Source organism: Cyprinus carpio, unplaced genomic scaffold, assembly GCF_018340385.1.
Source record: "Cyprinus carpio isolate SPL01 unplaced genomic scaffold, ASM1834038v1 S000006746, whole genome shotgun sequence".
Lineage (NCBI taxonomy): Eukaryota > Metazoa > Chordata > Actinopteri > Cypriniformes > Cyprinidae > Cyprinus > Cyprinus carpio.
In genome coordinates this window covers 909,993-930,052 of record NW_024879345.1, presented here as the reverse complement: position 1 = coordinate 930,052, position 20,060 = coordinate 909,993, and the positions used below count along the sequence as shown (strand labels likewise).

Genomic DNA, 20,060 nt, shown 5'->3' with positions numbered 1-20,060 from the left:
TTGGATTTGGTTTAATGTGAGTGTTGTGATATATAATGCCTGCTTTTTTTGTGCAGATTGCTCTAGGGTCGGTCACTAATGTTGATGAAGCCGTCCGCTGGCTGAGTTACACGTACCTGTATGTGCGAATGAGAGCCAATCCACTCGCTTACGGGATCAGTCACAAGGCCTATCAGGTGCTCATGCCCTCATTATCTGTTGTTCATATTCTCAATAATCAAATCTCACAGCAGTTTTGCCAGACTGTCACTATTCAGATGATTTTCAGTTTTTATTTATATTATCCTTTCTTGTTACAGTTTATTACGTCTAATGATTAATTATGGAACATTTTGATAGTAGTTAATGTTGTGCTGTTATTTAGATGGATCCACAGTTGGAGCTGTACCGGAAGGAGTTAGTCGTGGAGTCCGGCAGGAAGCTGGATAAGGCACGGATGATCCGTTTCGACGAGAGAACTGGTTATTTTGCATCCACAGACCTTGGCAGGACAGCCAGTCACTTCTACATAAAGTACAACACCATTGAGGTGAGAGATGCTACATACATACTCTGTAGTTTTGTAGATTGCAGTTCATTGGCTGCATGCAGTATTTAGATCTCAAAGAAAACTTTGCAAAAATCCTATTGGTATAGTACATTTTCAGTCAGGATAAAGCATTTGCATGATATTTGCATGAGCCAAGTCAACACTGAGATCTGACATTTAAAATATACACTAAAAATAAAAAAAACTATTTATAAAAATAATTTATTTTTAAAAAATTTTTTTTTTAAATAATTTTATTAAGCAAGGGTGCATTAAAATAAATAATTGCTACTCTTCAAACTTATTTTTTTTTTTTACATTGCTACAATAAATAAATAATTGCTACTCTTCAAACGCATGTTTGTCAGAAAATCAGAATTTTCATAAAAAAAAAAAAAAACTGAATGATTTCTGAAGGATCATGTGACACTGAAGACTGGAGTAATGATGCTGAAAATCCAGCTTTGCATCACAGTAATAAATGAATTTTAACATTCAAATAGAAAACAATTATTTTAAATTGTAATAATATTTTACAAAATGAGTTTTTACTGTGTTTTGATCAAATAAGCGCAGCCTTTGGTGAGCATGAGATACTACTTTCAAAAACAATAAACAATTGGATCAGATCTTACAGTGATGCTCTGGACTCTGACAATCATAATGAAAATAAAACAGATGAGATTCTTACAGCTAGGCTTAATGTGTGTTTCATTCATATTTGACTATTTTAACATTGGTTCTTTACATTCTCCAGACATTCAATGAGCTTTTCAGTGCGCAGAAGACCGAAGCAGATATTCTGAGCATTGTTTCAAAAGCTGAAGAATTTGAGCAGGTCAAGGTGAGATGTCAGATGACCACTGGTTAAATAAAGTGTGTATTTTGGAGGTGTGTTATAGTGTTAATGTTGCCAGCTGTTTTTTAGTGTAGTCGTAGTCCTGTGTCAAATGTCTATTTAAGTTTTAGTCGACTAATCGTCTGGGATATTTTAGTCAATGAAAACTGGCTTTATTATACTTTCATTAGAGCAGAATATCATTGGAGATCATAATATTCCAACTTGTACACAAGTAAAATGTAGTTGATGTTTTCAGCTCATCTGCACTTTTCCCTTGTTTAGATTGAACATGTGCCAGTGGTTGCCAGATAATCTAAAACACTTGGCAGAAAATGCATTCTTTTAAGAGAAAATCTTTGTTAGGGAGACTTAAACTCTAGATATCTTGCAATGCCAGGCATGAAAACATATTTGAAGTTCTATATTTTTCTCTCTTTTTTTAATGAATATTTTTGAGAAAATAGATAGATATATTTTTTTAACTCCATTTGAGTCTTGTCTTTTTTCTGTAACGACATGAGGATGTTGATTTAGTCCCAGTTTGTGTTTAATGATGTTGGTGTCGTCTCATCCTCATTTAGTTAAAGTCATGGAAACGACAGGTTGAGTATTTTTTGTCATCGCTTCTTTAACAAAATGAGCACTAATGTGTCATGGGTTTTTGTGTCCCACACACAGGTTCGGGACGAGGAGCTGGAGGAACTGGAGAACCTGTTGTGTAATTTCTGCGAGCTGCCGGCGACCGGAGGAGTGGAGAACGGCTACGGCAAGATAAACATCCTTCTCCAGACGTACATCGGCCGCGGGGAGGTGGACAGCTTCTCCCTCATATCTGACCTGTCTTATGTAGCGCAGGTGAGACACAAACACAGATAGAGATCGATGCACATTGTCTTTATTTTACGATTCTTAAAAGTGGATTGCACATTGCTAAATCAGTCAAATAGAAATATAGCAATTAAACTACTGCCAAGTTATATTTAACAGTACATGGCAGAGGAAGTTTATATTTATGTCTGAAATAATCCTGTCATGTTTCTTCACTTTAAACATTTCAAAAAATCAATTCATTCAATAGAATGTTATATTTTAAGAAACATTCCATCTTAGTATGAAAAATATGTCATTACTTTTTTACTCTCATGTCTAGTATTTTTAATTATTGGCATTAGTCAATATAAATAAAATATTACTTTATATTGATAAATCAATATTCTATATATATATATATATATATATATATATATATATATATATATATATACATTTTTTTTTTTTTTCTGTTTGGCCAATATGTCGGAAGCAAGACTTTTATTTTGACAGCAGTGAGAGTGAAAGCACTTCCATTCTGCATCTTCATTAGTTTACTCTCTGTTTAAAAGTTCAGACTTATGGCATCAGCCATCAAAAATTATCAATAAACATTCATTCATTTTTTGTTGTATAGAAAAGAACATCTTAGACGTTTTGACTAAGATCTTCATTGTGTCCTCAGAAATAATAATGAAAAAAATAGAAAGAAAGAAAACAACAACATACTTGGCTCATTCAGCGTAAGGAGGAGCGAATTCTGAGTGAACTTTATGGTAAAGTTTATCCTCTTCCCCACCATCTCTTCAGATTCTCTGTGGAAGCCATCTATCTCTGATATCTGTGATTCCATTATAACAGCTTCCATGTGGTCAGATAGTTGAAATAGGTCCGAGAAATTCCCTCTTTGCTCCTAATTCGGCTGATTTCAGATGTGCAGCTGGGATCCGGCAGTGGGAGTCATTTCCGTGTCAAACATATGTTGATTTTAAATCCAGACCCTCTGTGATGCTCAGGTCTGAGAGATCTCTCTCCGTCACCCTTCAGAGGTTTTAGATGGATATGTTTAGATATACGCACACAATGATTCTTTCAATGGTTTCTGCATCTGTTCAGAGAGGAGACTCTTCCCATCATTCAGCTGTAGATCGGAATGGCTATGAGCTTTCATTGGTGAAATTGACAGCATGTGATTGCAGAGATTCTTTTATGAAGATATATATATATATAGATTGATAGATAGATAGATAGATAGATAGACTTTTCTCAGTCTGTGACCGTACAGCCCTGAAGATTCACATACATCCCAGCAGAAGGTCAGTCCACAAAGCTCATGTGAAGTTCAAAGCTGTGCATGTAGTGTGCTGTGTTTTCACTGAAGTGTTGTGAATTGGTTCATGGGGACTGTTCTGCAGGTACTCATCTATTCGGACGAGTGTGGGATGAAAGAGTTCGGTTGCTCTTGAGGCCTGTTAAACAGCAGCATGTGGGTCAGCAGGTGTTTGTCCTCCTGCTTCGCTAACAGTCGACCATTTCTGCTCAATCAATCAGTGACTAGATCGGTCCATCATAGTGGTCAGATCTACGAGGAAAGCTGCACCTTGTAGATCAAAGTAATGTTAGATTCCCAAAGCCATCTGAACATAACTCACACTCCAGCATCAAACATACAGCCGCTTGGCTCTGATTTACACCCACAGCAGTCAAAGCAAATGGACATTAGTCATTCCATAAAATGTGTTCTAGATAATCAACAAAATTTAAAAGTGTCCTTTAAAAAGCTGTTCCCCCAAAACAGAGAATAGTACTTGATAAATCTGTTTAAAATGACGCTCTCGCATTAGACAAGCTATTTTATACTTTATAAGGCTACCCACCCCTAGCTCTTATTGAGTTACACAACCAGCTGAATACCTCTCACTTTATTTCAGTAACCTCTTATTAACAGACATTTTTCAGTTGTGCAATAAATGAATCATAATTATGTGACTAATGTATGCCTGTGAATAAGGTATTTTGACAATGCATGTGTTAGCACGTACATAATGCTCGTAAAACGATCTCATTATAAAAATCAATTTTAATGAATAACATGCAAACCAATAAACCAAAAACACAAGTTGTTTCCTATAAACAGCAGATCTGGATTATCGCTAGACCATATCTGGTATAGGAATGGAAGCACATTTCTGCCACATTAGGGAATAAATAATTTGGTAAATCTTAATTATGACATTAGAAGTTATGAGATTGTGAGAAAGCAAGTCATAAAGCATTGAGATTCAATCATGACATGTTAAGGCTTTGACTTCTCAAAGTTATGAGATTAAAAAGCCAAAATAACTAAATAAATAAAATGTTGTGATACATAAGTCATACTAAAATACTAAATAGTTATTATGAGTTAAAATTCAAAGTTATAACATAAAAACTTGAATTGAATTGAAATTTATGAGAACTCGTTGCAAAAAAAGGCAAAATTTGAAGAAAAAAAAATTACGTCAAGTTACATAAAGCATTTAAGATATAAAGCCATTATTTTACAATAAGTCAAAATGATGAGATAAAAAGTTGTAATTATGACATAAGACAAAATTTTGAGAAATCGTAATTATGAGAAAAAGTCATATCTTACAGACAATTTAAGTCAACATGCATAAGTCATTGTTATGGGGTTAAAATTGTGAAATAATGAGTTGTATTTCAGTTTTGACTTTGATGTCATGATTTTGACTTTTCATAATTAGTATATTGTCATTTTGACTTTTATGCGATGCTTGCATCACACCTGGGGAAGAGAGAGACATGTATTTTCTCCGTCTCTGATGTTTTCAGGTACTGTATGTCAGCTACGTTATTTATAATGACAGTGTCAGCTATTTAAAACCGACTGGTTATTAAAAAAGTGTTCCGTTTATAACGGTTTAATAACAGTATAATAACAACTATTTGGTTGAAGTACGTGATTAATGGCAGCTGTATTTATCTGCAGTGTGTACGTGGCTTCTGTCATATCGGCCGGTGATCCGCTTGATTGTGTGATTGAGAGTCTCTTTGTTGTTTTTGTACAGAATGCTGCTCGTATCGTGCGGGCTCTGTTTGAGATCGCTCTGAGGAAGCGCTGGCCGGCCATGACCTACCGCCTGCTGAACCTGTGTAAAGTGATTGACAAGCGTCTGTGGGGCTGGGCTCACCCGCTGCGACAGTTCGGCACTCTGCCCCCTTCAGTGCTGTCCAGAATGGAGGAGAGGAACCTCACGGTGGACAAACTCAAAGACATGGGCAAAGATGAGATCGGTCGGTCTGACACAAGAAAATGATGTGGATTTGTCAGTTTTAGACTTCATCAGGCATTTAAAGAAAACATTACAAATATTCATTGTGTGTGTGCACGTGCAGGTCACATGTTGCATCACGTGAACATCGGGCTGAAGGTGAAGCAGTGTGTTCATCAGATACCCGCCATCCTGATGGAGTCCGTCATTCAGCCAATCACACGCACTGTCCTGCGCGTTCGCCTCAGCATCACCCCAGACTTCAGGTGGAATGACCAGGTAACCATGGCAACCATACCCAGGCCTTTCCATGCTGCTGTTAGTCTTTGGAATATGTGGATTTTCAGTTCCATAGACCAGCAGAACCCAAACTGTAGTGCACATTTGTCCACAGATGAGCCAAAAAATATTTTAATAGTGGAATATTAATCTCAATATACATTATAATCAGTTTTATATACATATACATGCATATATAAATGTTGTATAAAATTTTGTTATGCACAATTCCACATATCCTCACTGTTACACACAGTAGGTTAGGCAGGAGGAGCTGAAGGAATTATTTGATTTGTTTATCTCCTCCCCTGCGTTTAAGAGCACAAAGGCTTGAATAGGCCCAGATCTGTTGCTATTGTTCTCTTGAGGGCCAGTGCTGTGATGGGCCACAGATGGGCCGCTCTGTGCCTGGTACTCCTTTGTGACCATAACTCGTCCAGCGTGACACCCAACAGCTGGATGACCATCGGCCAACACTAATCACCCACCAGCATGCTCTGAGCATGACCTGCACTCTGCCGCATGAATACATCATTAACAAACATTACATTAATCCACTCAATAAGTCATGTATAGAAATATAATAGGTAATACATGCAGTACATTACCAACTAATTTTTATTTATTTTAGGGCTGTCAAATGATTAATCACGATTAATCACATCCAAAATAAAAGTTTTGTTTACATAATATATGTGTGTATACTGTGTATATTTATTATGTATATATAAATACACACACATGCATGTATATATTTAAGAAGAATATGTTATGTTTATATATTAAATATATTTATATATAATATAAAATATAAGAATATAAATATATAAATGTATATACATGTAAATATTTTCTAAATATATAATTTATGTGTGTGTATTTATGTATACATAATAAATATACCCTGTACACATACATATATTATGTAAAAAAAACATACAAAAATAAAGTAAAAAATCAATATTAATAAATATAAAACCCTTTTATATAAATTTATTAATTTTTTGAATGAGTGAATACTTGTATTCAACAAAGAAACATTAAATTGATGTGACCATTTTTTTGTTAAAAAAAAAAAAAAAAAAAAATTAAATTCATCAAAAATCCTGGGGGGGGGGGGGGGTCATCATGATTTCCAAATAAATAAATAAAATGCTGGTTTCAACATTAATAATAACAATAATGTTTGTTGAGCAGCAATTCAGCATATTAGAATGATTTCTGAAGGATCATGTGACACTGAAGACTGGAGTAATGATGCTGAAAATTCAGCTTTACATCACAGGATTAAATTGCATTTTACAGTATATACAAATAGAAAACAGCTATTTTTATAATAATAATAAATATTATGTAATAATATTTCACAATATTACTATTTTTTTTTTTATCATATAAATGCAGCCTTGGTGAGCATAAAAGACTTAATGCTGACCCCAGACTTTTGAACAGTGGTGTAATTTATTATATATTTACAATACCCCTCCCTAGTGTGTTTGACACATTTAATATCTATACAAATTAATTCAAAGTTTATATTACAGTATTCATTTCAGTAGGTTTTGAAATATATTACTAAGCTGCACATACTTGCTGTCTAATTATTTTACAAAGCCTACTCGACTGACTGTTATTTATTGCAATCTAAAATTGTACAATAGTAAATAATGTAAAATGTTTCACTTTATTTTAAAGTTTAATGTATAATTAAATTATATGTAAGGTTTTTAACATTGAATAAAATTTTATAGAGGTCATATGATGCGATTTCATGTTTTTCTTTGCCTATGGAGTGTCAAGAGCTGTTTGTGCATAAAGACGCTGAGTGTTTGGTTGCGAAAGCCAAACTACTTTGTCTGGCCTTATAGGACACAAATAGAAATCAGTGGTTAAGTTTTATTTACAACAATGTTCCAGAACAGTACAACCCAAATATTCGAGTGTGTGCAGCACATTTTACGGAGGAAGGTTTCCTGAACCTGGTAAGGGGCGTAACATTTCTGTAGCACACTTGAGATATTTGACCAATCACAACGCACTAGATCGCTGGCCAATCAGAGCACACCGTGCTTTTCAGAACGATGAGCTTTGTAAAAATCGACACGTTTCAGAAGGCGGGGCATAGAGGAGAAACAGTAATGTGCAGTATGTGGAAAATAATGTGTTTTTGAACCTTAAACCGCATAAACACATTTCATTACAACAAATACACAAAATAATGTTATTTTTAGCAGCATCATATGACTCCTTTAAAGTTTTTAGAGGTGAAATACAGGTAAGGTTAGGGGCAGGTTTGGTGGTGTGGTTGGTTTAAGGGGTAAGGGTAGGGTCAGCAAATTAATTACAGATGCAATTTCCTGGATGATATTTTCAAATAGAAGTACAATGTAAAACATGCATGTACACAATAAGTGCATTGTATCAAATGATTAATTTAAATTGAAGTACATAGGTAAGGATGTTTAATATAAAGTGGGTCCCAAACATTTTTTTTTTATTATTGTTGTTGTTGAAGCAGCATCTGTTCACTGTCTCTCTTTCCATGACAAACTCACAAACCTATCATTTAAAATTGTATAATTTTATGTATTCATTTTTATTATTATAATTATTTTTTTATTTTTTTCCCCAGTTCAGTTCAGCTTTGCTCTTGATTAGATTTATGTTGTTGGAATCATGATTTATTTCTTAAATGTTTTCAGTGAAATGTGTTTAAAATGCTGTTCACCAGCAGGCTTCAATTCAGATCTCTAATGTGAATAAAGCTGTGATTCAGATTCAGATCAAACAGCTCACTGATGATTTACTCACACCATGAGCAAAGCGAAAATGCTCTCTGGTCATTCTGATGCTTTAATGAAAAATACGAGCTGCCTGACAATACGTATATCACTCGCTTTAATGTAAACCAGGCTACAACTCAACAGGCTATAAAGATTTCACTCACTTTAAATACAAGCCATCCAATTTAACAGATTTCGCTCTCTATAAAGCAATGAATGTGATTAGCAAGAGTTCATGTGCTCTCATTAAGATTTCTGAATGTCAAGTTCCTGTGACACCACATTTTTAATTTTGTATCAGACTTTTGTAGTTTTGCTGTTTCTCATGCAATAGGAATGTTAAATTTATCACGCATGTGTGGTTTGGTGTCCGTAATGTACGTTTGGTCATGTGGTTTCCATGGAAACAGTAGTTTCCACTTTCATGAAGGTTTTTAACTTATAAATGGACATCTGTTTGAAAAATTGCATGTTATTCTTTGTATTCTCATTGTACCACTTTTATGACACCTCACATATGGTCCTGCTCAGGTCCATGGCTCAGTGGGAGAGCCCTGGTGGTTATGGGTGGAGGATCCGATCAACGACCACATCTACCACTCTGAGTACTTCCTTCTGCATAAGAAACAGGTAAATATACATGCACATCTGCTGACACGATTAAACCCAAATGTATATACCATAATACCAGATCACAGCATGAAGAACTAAACTACAAGTGTTGCTTTGGCAACTAACTAAAAATAAGTGTAAGTAGTAAAATTAATAAATATGTGATCAAATAAATGATAGCTAAATAAAAAAGACAGAAGCATATAGCAAAATGTTTAAAATTAAAATTTAAATAAACAATATAAAATAAATAATATAAATATAAAAATTAGCTAATCAATACATATTAATAAATAGTATAAGCATATAAATAATGCAAAAATATTTGCAAAAAATCCTCAATTAAAATGCAAGTGTAATTTGATTTTGTAAAGCATGGAGATTAGAGTAATGACGGTACATGTGGTTCTTTAATGAAGAGGCACATCACACAATGTCATACAGTGAGCCTGGAAATGTGAAATGCAATGTGGTGTGCGTTTCTAATCATATTTTCTCTCTGGCACTGTCAGGTTGTGAGTGGAGAGCCCCAGCAGGTGGTCTTCACTATACCCATCTTTGAGCCCATGCCTTCTCAGTATTACATCCGAGCCGTGTCTGACCGCTGGCTGGGCTCTGAAGCTGTGTGCATCATCAACTTCCAGCATCTTATCCTGCCTGAAAGACACCCGCCACACACAGGTGCGTCCCATATACACACACACACACACACACACACACATATTTCAAGCTGTGAACAACTTTGTCCTTCAAAAACTTTATTTGTTATTTAGGAGGGATTACTTGAAATTCTTATGAAACAGTGTTATTTTAGTTGAGATACTTTTTTTATTAATATTGTAAAATGTATAACTTTAGTGTTGTAAAATAGTCAATTAAGTTTTAGTAGTTTGTTGTGTGTTTTTATTTTTATTAGTTTTTACTTAGTTTTCTTTTTTAATATTGTATATGGTTTTATAATACATCGAGTTTAACGAAAATTAATATTATTATTTTATTTATATATATATATATATATATATATATATATATATATATATATATATATAATGTATGTATGTATATATGTATATATATGTATGTGTATATATGTATATATATGTATATATATATATATATATATATATGTATATGTATATATATATATATATATATATATATATATATATATATATATACACACACACTTCGGGATAACAGTTGTTTTACTTCAAGTAACGAAAATTCTACAGTCTAGGATTCACCATAAAGACCATTCATTCACCAGTGGTGAACTATCAAAGGCTTACGATTTTTTACAGTTACATAACTCCTTTACTATCCCAAAATTTTTTTGTTTTTTTGCTTTTTTTTTCCAGTTGGCAAAATTATACAATGTGCACCAGACTTTAGTCTATGAGATTTTTTTACAGTGCGCTAGAAGAAAGTTGCACATCCAGGTAGTGCCCCTCAATAAGTGGCACAATTTGAGATTTCAGTTGTCTGTTATGTGCTGAAGTTAATGCTTTTAAAAAAATCAAAATACACTTTTAAAAGTTTTTTTTTTTTTTTTTTTTGCTTTTGCCATCTATGGTTCCATGAAGAATCTTTAATGTCTTTAAGAACCAAAAATGGTTTCTATGTGGCATCGCTATGAAAACATCTTTATTTTTTTATGAGTGTGAGTAATAGTGTTGCTTGCTTTGCAAATGCCTTGTGTAGGCAACCACAGTGGTCCCAAAACCATGTTTGAGTGACCACATGTGAAATAAACCTCAGGCTTCAGACTCAATGCAAATGAGCCATACAAATGTTCTTTTGTAGATTACCATTCAAATTTTTTTCATTCCAGAGCTCTTGGATCTCCAGCCGCTGCCTGTGACTGCATTGGGAAACCGGGAGTATGAGAGTCTTTACAAGTTCACACACTTTAATCCCATTCAGACACAGATCTTCCATACACTCTACCACACGGACACCAATGTCCTGCTGGGGGCCCCCACAGGCTCCGGCAAAACCATCGCTGCAGAGATGGCCATCTTCAGGGTCTTCAACAAGTACCCCACCTCCAAGGTCTGAACCTGTGCCATCTGTTAGGGTTTAGTTTTAGTTCTTATGGGATGGTTTAACCGGCATGTATCTGTGTGAGCAGGTGGTCTACATTGCTCCTCTCAAAGCTCTGGTTCGAGAGAGGATTGAGGACTGGAAGATCAGAATAGAAGAGAAACTTGGGAGAAAGTGAGAGTGTTTATAGATTCTTTGGGCAAATATGTATCTGTTATTATACCCTGACCTTTATTTGTTTATTATAATACACTCTCTCTCTAGGGTGGTTGAGTTAACAGGTGACGTTACTCCAGACATGCGAGCTATCGCGCAGGCTGACCTGATCGTCACCACTCCAGAGAAATGGGATGGAGTCAGCCGCAGCTGGCAGAACCGCAGCTATGTGCAGAAAGTGGCCATTCTCATCATAGACGAGATCCATCTTCTAGGTAGAGGCTCTGGCAAAGTTTTTTTTCTTGTTCGCCTACGGGTAAAAAGAAGTTCAAAGTACCTGAACAGCAGTACACTGTCAGTGAATATCCAAGTCATTGTGCTGCCGGTTTTCCTCTTAATAATAAAATGAACATCTATAGAATGACAGCGGTGAGAAAACAGCAGTTAAGAAAGCATTTAATCATAGCGACGTGCATATGCTTGCACCAGCTTCAGTCATTTCACTTATATTTATTTAGCACATTATACAATAGATGTTTTAAAGCAAGCATCTTTACAAAATTAAGAAACTCCCAATCGCACAGATTCCTATTGAAATTAATGGAATTGGAGCAAATTCCAGCAGGCATGTTTCACGTGGAAAGCTTACCCAGAGGAGTGGAAACTATTATTCTCCATTAAAGGGTCAATCAAACCCTCTGTTTTTAATACCCATGCTTTTGAAATTAAATCTTCAACAAGCCCATGACTCTGGAGTTCAGGTGTCCACATATGTCTGCCTATGTAGTATAGCTGCTAGCAGTGTATTAATGTCAAGGACCTTGACATAAATAAATTGTACATCTTCAGTCATTCTAGAAACCACAAGTCCTGAACCGTGAGTCGTTGGATAACAGTGATAATAACTGCTAATATTAAAGGATGAAAAATGATATTGTCATATTTTTGTCTGACACTGTTGTCTTCCGCAGAGCAGCTTAGAGCTGAATCAAATTTGTTTATAATTGTTGAATTTTGCAACCTCAACACTTATGTTATTGAACAGAGTTGAATCAACATTGAACTGAATCAAGCTGAATAATGACACCAGTATCTTCAGTAGATATCTTCAGTGCTTATCGCTGAATTGAACTTGTTTTATAATTGATGAACTTTACACAGTAATTGAGAACTGAACTGATTCAAAAGTGAACTGACAACACTGAAGCTGAATTATGACTGATCTCTTTTTAGAGCTGCTTTTTTGTCATATTTGAAGTTTGCTTCAATTATTCTGTTACTTCATTGTTTATTATTGTAAAGCTGCCTTAAAGCAAAGCGTTATATAAATAAAGGTGACTTTATTTGACCATTTTTACCTTTTGTTTGACTTCACAGGTGAGGACAGAGGGCCTGTTCTAGAGGTCATTGTGTCCAGAACCAACTTTATCTCATCCCACACCTCAAAAAAAGTGCGAGTAGTGGGACTCTCTACCGCGCTGGCTAATGCACGGGATCTAGCTGACTGGCTGGGCATTGGACAGGTTCGAAATTCACTGCCGTACACAACCTGCATCCATTAGCTCGTCTCAACTTTCAACTACATATACCCTTTAAACGCCACATCACTGTCTATTACATTTGACGAAAGACTTGTGATATTCAAATCGCTTTTGGAGTCCATCCATAGACTGTTATATATGGGCAAATTAATATTTTTGGGATCAGTGCTCCTACCTCTTCTCGGGTTTGATGTGATTTGCATATGATTCATGGCAATTCAAATCAAGCAAAAAAATTATTGGCCCTCAAATGGTATATTTAAGGTTGGATGTAATGGATTGGTCTTGTTTCGGTGGAATCATGCTTCACTTGCACCCATAATGATTAGGGATGAAGTCAGAAGAGTAGAATAACGATATTATCTGTAACACTGTACTAACGGCACCCTCGTTTTTATCCTGTTTCCATTACAGAACATTCTGTCAGTCATTTTGTATATAAATGCATACGTGCGCACATATGAGCACGCAAGGGTCTTTAAATAAGCAGCACCCCTCTCTCAGCGTGCAGTAGCATGTTGGCACTGTGGCTACATCAGGACACACAGCAGTGGTTATGTAAACGTTGTTTTACTATTGCTGAAATGTCACCCTGCTAGACAGACGGGGAAGGAAAGGCTGGGGGTCTCCATAAATCTGACGTGTGCTGTTTGGACTGAGGCGCGTCTCTAGCTGCCCAATCCATTATCCAGCCTTTTAAATATGTGCACACACGCACCCGGGCCTGGGCCACTTGTGTGAGAGCGCAGTTGTGGGACAGGGGACAATGACAGGCTGTAATTGCCCCCAGATGAGCCACTCTGTCAGGCACACAGCCAGCTGGACACTCCATCTCTCGCTTTATTACTGTCTTCTTTGCATCTTCTCACTTTCTGGGCCTGGTTTTCTTACTCTGTTTTGTGGCCTTGTCCTTATTGATCTCTGCCTGTGTCTCTTTCAGGTGGGCCTGTTTAATTTCCGGCCCTCTGTTCGCCCAGTGCCGCTGGAGGTTCACATCCAGGGCTTTCCGGGGCAACATTATTGCCCTCGTATGGCCAGCATGAACAAACCAGCCTTCCAAGGTACAATACTACAGTAACATGCACACACATTGAAGGAAATTATCATGTAAAATAATCCTGTAGTTAGGATGTGCATTTTTACATGGCACTAAGTTTAGTCTTACAAATGTTTTTTTTTTTTTTTTATTTTTTTTTTTTTTTTTTTTTTAATGAAAATATAGTTATAGTTTATATAGACTCTTACAATGTTTTTATTAGGGATGCAAGATATTATCAGACCAATATTGGAATCGGCCAGTAATTGCTTTAAATGTAAATATTGGCATTGGCCCGATATGAAAAATTATGCCGATATGTCTTGCCGATAAGAGGAATACATTAACTCAGCATTGTAGCTAATTCTTGAAGCAAAGTTTTGCCTGAATGGTGACTGGATTCACTGTTTTGGATCGCTCTATTTAAAGAGTGCATGTACAGAACGACGCATTTGGTGTATGATAGAGTAAACCGTAATAGCACATGCAGCGGCAGCCTCCCCTGGGTCCTAATGCCCGCTTCGTAAGGAGTATTAATTCCGTAGGAGGCGATGTTGGCCTGCTTCTAATAAAATGAAAGCAAAATACACAAATAATATTTAGACTGTGTTTCTGATTAAATAAAGCAGTAACTGATGCCATAAAATCATGAGTATGTTTTGATTTAAAGGTCAGAAGCTATAGCTTACATGTAAAAAAAAAAAATCACAAACGACACAAATTAAATAATTTGATAAAATACTGATTTATTCATTGTGTAATCATGTGTAATATTGTTATATCATGTGTTATATTTTTTAAACAAATTATGAGCTCTAAATTTACTCTAGATTTTCAGAATTTTTGCAACTCTTTTGCTTTACACCATTTACAAATGTTAAATCATAAAATATAATGTTAGGGTAACCACTGCATCTTTCTGAGAAAAAAAAAAATTAATAAAAATGCAGATTAATATATAGTTTATTTATAGTTATTTTCAAATCTTCAAGGTACTGTTATTATAAAAGAACTTCATTATTGTTTATTTAATTCTAACAAATAAGTTCTTGTTAAAACTAACCAAAATTAAAAAATAATTATATATCGGTATTGGCATCAGCTATCGATCAAAATAACTTAAAAATTAACAAAATATAATATATCGCAACCCTAGTTTTTATACAATTTTTTATGTTAATAAAAAAAAATTATGTTAATACTGTTAAAATGTGAAAAAAGTGACTTTTTGCAGACTATGATGATGCATTTCCACATTTTACCACACTTAAAATAACATAAAATTAATACAATTGTATTAACAAAAAAATAGCATAAAGACATTCTAGGAGTCTTTTATATATATTTTGTTTATCTTTTTATTATTGATTTAATATCTCTCCTCTGACTACTATAATCAAGCTCTTGATATTGTTTTCCTCTTTCATAGATGTACTATAATGGATTTTATATTTTGCTGTTGGTTCAAATGAAAATGCAAAATTATATTTGTTCTAGTTTACGACTTTTTGTTCGCCATTATAAAAGTTTAACCAACTATGATCATTTCTGTTTCTGAAAACCTTAAAAATGTTAAAAGGATCCATGCTCTTAAGCTTCAGCAGGAACAGTATGAACATTTTCCTTTTTTCTCTTGTTCATTATTCATCATTGTCAAATTGTATTGTTGACTTGAAGGTTTGGAGGTTTTAGTCCTTCCCATTTAAGTACAGTAGATGGGAGCTGAAATTGTATTCATACGTAATAGTTGCCCCAGGGATGTTACCATGATATTGCCATCAGGTTCAGACAAATTACAAATTATTCATAGTTTTACTAAGTACTTTATTGACTTGCAGTTTTATTTCTTTTGTATTTTGACGTTTTATGTAGATCTTTCATGCATTTTGATTGCTAAATTCATATTTAGATTTAGATCTCAGTTTTACACTCTGTATTTCCACTGTCCTGCAGCCATCCGCACACATTCTCCTGCTAAACCGGTCCTCATATTTGTGTCATCGCGCCGGCAGACAAGGCTCACAGCTCTGGACCTCATTGCGTTTCTGGCTACAGAAGACGACCCCAAACAGTGGCTCCACCAGGATGAGAGAGAGGTCAGAAGTCATCCTCAGAAGTGTTTTGTGTATTAACTAATGAGTAAATACATTACTTTTTAAAGTTAATTTTTCAGACAAGCACAATTGAAAAATCGGAATGAGAGTAAGGAGCTCAGGTGTTGTGTATTGTAGCAAAAAGGGTGTTAGCCTTCTAGTTCTGCTTTTCTGCATTGGTTTTGGTCTACACTAGAATAGAGCTTGCAAAATAAAAATATAGCAAACCCAGCATATTGCTCTATTGGTCTGAAAGAGACAGAAAGAGACAAAGCAAGATGAGGAGAGAAAAAGTAATGCAAAAGTGTAGTGAGTAGTGTAATTAACATATGAACTTCACAATTTTCACTGCAAGGTTTATTATTATTATTATTAATTGCACCAAACACAATTTAATAATAACCTCTAATAATAACATTTTGGCTTGGATCATGTGTTTTCCGAAAAAAAACATACATACAACTAAAAACAATCTATTATACTTAAAAATCATGATAGCATGATCATCAGCTTTAAAGAAATTATCAAAATAATGTAGCATTTTTCTATACAAGTTTTTTTTTCCTTCTCCTTATTCTTCTTTTTTTTTGTTATCATTAGTTAATGTGATTTCCAACATGATAACACACATGACACTTAAATAATGTAATAAAAAAGTTATTAAATAACAGATAACATACACCCACATGTACATAACTGATAACAAACTATTAAGAAACATGATTATTTAAACAAAATACTTTCAAATGTGCAGTGTAACGCAGGGAATTCTGGGAATATCAATTTACTTTTTTTTTTTTTTTTTTTTTTTTACTGTAAATTATACATTAATTTGTTATTTTACGTCTTAACAATTTAACAATTAACAACATTTTACTGTAAAATTACATGAAATGTCTGGTTAGATCTTTTAAAGTTTTTCCCTGTATATAGTAAGGAAACTTATTGTTACCATATAAAAATGTATTTATTTATTTATTTTTTTTTTTTATTTTTTTTTTATTGTTTGCGTTTTTACAATATTTTACAGTTAAAATTACACCTTTTTTATTTTTTACAGTGCATTTAATAATCTAGGTTAATTTAAAATGATAAATATACTATTATTCATTGTTAATTCATGTTTGTTCATAATGCATTAGCTAATATGTTTATTTAGTATAGCTAATGTTAAGATCTACAACCTTATTGTAACATGTTACATTAAGTCTAAAATGATAGGAACACATTGTGGTTGTGAAGCATTAACTTACTGCCACAGTTTTAAATAAAAATGTAATTTAAAATTGATAGTTCAGAGAAAACTCTATTGAATGCCTTTCATTTTTGTTCAGGCGTGCAGACATTTCAGATGAAGTTTTGAATAGCTTTAGTGTAAAAGATCTCGTTTGCAGTTTTGTTGACTCACATCACTGAGCGTGTGAATAGGACTTACACTTTTACTGCCTCTGTACTTCGGCGTCGCTACTGTGTTACTTTCTCTTGCTACACACTCTTCTCTTTTCATACATGCTCAGTGTGCTCTTTATCTCAGAGCAGATTCTAGTGCAAAAGCCTGTGTCATCTCTCATTAAATTCCTCTTTCCGTTCCACTGCATGCCTTCAGATTATTTCAAGATGTGAACAAACAGCTTTTTTTCTGCTCACCATCACAGATGTGTGCTAATATTTTCAAAGCACTCGATTAGAGGGCTAGTCAGAAAAAAAACAAAGGAATGATTTTCTCATCCCAATCACAAAGTAATCACATACAAATTGCAGCCTTACAGAGGTGATAATTTCTTTAATAGTATACGCATGATACACACATTCAAACAGTACAGAGAGCAGAAATACATCTTTAATGTGTTTGCTTGAACACATACACACATTCATGTCAGCAAACTGCCTTCTGATGTGTAGTGCAGAGGTCACCAATTAGTGAACTGCAGTCCAGATTATGACCCAAGACTAGTTCCATTCAGACTGCAAATTATTCATCATAATATATATAACTTAACATAACTTTTGGAAATTATTCGGAATCTGGGTTTTGGAAATTATGATTTATGTTTTCAATTCTTATTCCAAAAAAAAAAAAAAAATAATAATTGTGTGTCTCTATAAACACTGGAAATTGAAAAAGATCATTGTTTCTAAATTTAAATTTTAATGTTTTTACTAAATTTTGTATAAATAAATAACACATTTTTATTAAACTGGTAGTGTCAAATACAATAATAAACAGTCAGATTTAGAAAAAGACAAAACACATATGTAACCATAACTATGCTAATAACAGTCAAGTTACTACAGCACTATTGCTAAAGACAGTGTTTTATGATAACATGATAAAGAGCATAAATATTATATTGTGTAATATATTTATATTTTATGTTATTAGTTTCCCAAACTAACATGGTTAGATATGGATTGTCTGCATTTTAGAATTTCAAATCGGACCAAAAAAAAAAAAGTAATGCAAATTGCTAGTTAACACTAGACTTCATGGAGGGAACTGATTTACCAAGGCTAGGGCTGCTTTACTTAACTTTTAAGAGTGTCTCTCTGAGCTTTTTCTGATTGGAATAGTTATTCTATTAGAAGAGAGTTCCTGGAGTGGAATCAGTTTCAACCTTTGGAATTGACTCTCGATTCCCAATACCTCAGAATTAAAGAATCAGTTTACGTAGAATTGATTCTATATAGTGGATTCTGTATGCAACAATATATAGCAGATTCTCTCAGTCTGATTCTTAAAGGGATAGTTCACCCAAAAATTGTAATTTTTTGAGTGAGCTGTTCCTTTTATGAATGCAGATTGGTGTAAAACTGGTTTGACTGTTTGAATTGTTGCACAGACAGCATTTATGAGGCAGATACTGATGTTAGTGGCCTATTTTTCTATTACACAGACTGCGTGTAAAGGCATGCAGCCCCATAAACCATGTTAATGCCTGTCTTTTATGAGCCTACCCTGTTAAAGACCCAATAAAAGACATTACACATGTAACATGCAGAGAATAGGGAAGGCTGCCGTTTATACTTCTATATAGAAGAGATAGAATTCAAGTTCATGCAATTAAAATTCTCTCATCATTTATTTGCCCTCATTATTATTATTCATTACTTTTTACAAACTCAAGGTCGCTTTACAAGTTACAAATATACTACTGTCAAAAGCTTGGGGTAAATGTTTTTTTTTTTTTTTTAATGAAGTTTATACTTTTATTTAGCAGCAGTGCATTAAGTTGATCTAAAGTGACAGTATAGACATTTATGTTATCAGTGTTGTATGTTATTTTGTGAAAAAGAGCATGGTTAAGATTCTTCAAAATTTCTCTTTATGAAGAAAAAAAATTATAATTTAAAAAAGTTTGAAACAACACGAGGGCGAGGAAATAATGACAGCATTTTCATTTTCCGATGAGCTGTTCCTCAGCGTAGGCCTGCAGCAGTGAGGTTCATGTGCTGATAGCTCCAGCGTCCTGGCTGTGTGTTCCAGTGATATACGGGGCGTCCCGCTGTTTCACTGCACTGAAGCGTGTAACGACCTAAAGCCCTGCTGTTTGAGTGACAGTCGGCTGCCGTTAGCTGTCCATCTAACAGCACTTCCCTCTATTTGTTACCATCCTAACATTTCCATCTCTTTTGTTACTATTTTTTCGTATCTTTTCTTCTTTTATGAAGAAAGTGCATAGCGTCTGCCAGGGTTTCTAATGTCTGTGTGTCTTGTTAGATGGATGATATCATCGGCACTATAAGAGAGTCAAACCTGAAGCTGACCCTGGCGTTTGGGATCGGGATGCATCACGCGGGACTTCACGAGCGAGACAGGAAGACGGTGGAAGAGCTGTTTGTCAACTGTAAGATCCAGGTGAGACGCGCTGTTAGGTGATGTGTGATTCACCAGCAGATCAACCTTTTCCACACTGACCCCAAAGCATCGTGGGACAAATTGAATATATGAACTATTTCGGGGTAAATAGCTGCCAGCTGAGAGATTATAAAATTATCATTAATATACTTGTGGAGAACTTTCGTTGCCATTTTTGAGTGATGAGAGATGAATTGATTTATTCA

The 20,060-nt window shown here is 34.5% G+C and overlaps 1 protein-coding gene across 1 annotated transcript in view; it reads left to right on the top strand.

The window, feature by feature from the left end:
* Window positions 1-20,060, top strand: part of ascc3 (activating signal cointegrator 1 complex subunit 3) — a 168,847-nt gene that overhangs the window by 123,703 nt on the left and 25,084 nt on the right. The window contains exons 17-31 of the mRNA XM_042755765.1: window positions 57-176; window positions 365-529; window positions 1,287-1,373; window positions 2,049-2,225; window positions 5,252-5,477; window positions 5,580-5,734; window positions 9,049-9,147; window positions 9,642-9,810; window positions 10,961-11,181; window positions 11,261-11,346; window positions 11,437-11,603; window positions 12,706-12,851; window positions 13,810-13,930; window positions 15,859-16,001; window positions 19,717-19,854. Coding sequence (XP_042611699.1) covers window positions 57-176; window positions 365-529; window positions 1,287-1,373; window positions 2,049-2,225; window positions 5,252-5,477; window positions 5,580-5,734; window positions 9,049-9,147; window positions 9,642-9,810; window positions 10,961-11,181; window positions 11,261-11,346; window positions 11,437-11,603; window positions 12,706-12,851; window positions 13,810-13,930; window positions 15,859-16,001; window positions 19,717-19,854 — 2,220 coding nt within the window. The remainder of the gene's footprint in view (window positions 1-56; window positions 177-364; window positions 530-1,286; window positions 1,374-2,048; window positions 2,226-5,251; window positions 5,478-5,579; window positions 5,735-9,048; window positions 9,148-9,641; window positions 9,811-10,960; window positions 11,182-11,260; window positions 11,347-11,436; window positions 11,604-12,705; window positions 12,852-13,809; window positions 13,931-15,858; window positions 16,002-19,716; window positions 19,855-20,060) is intronic.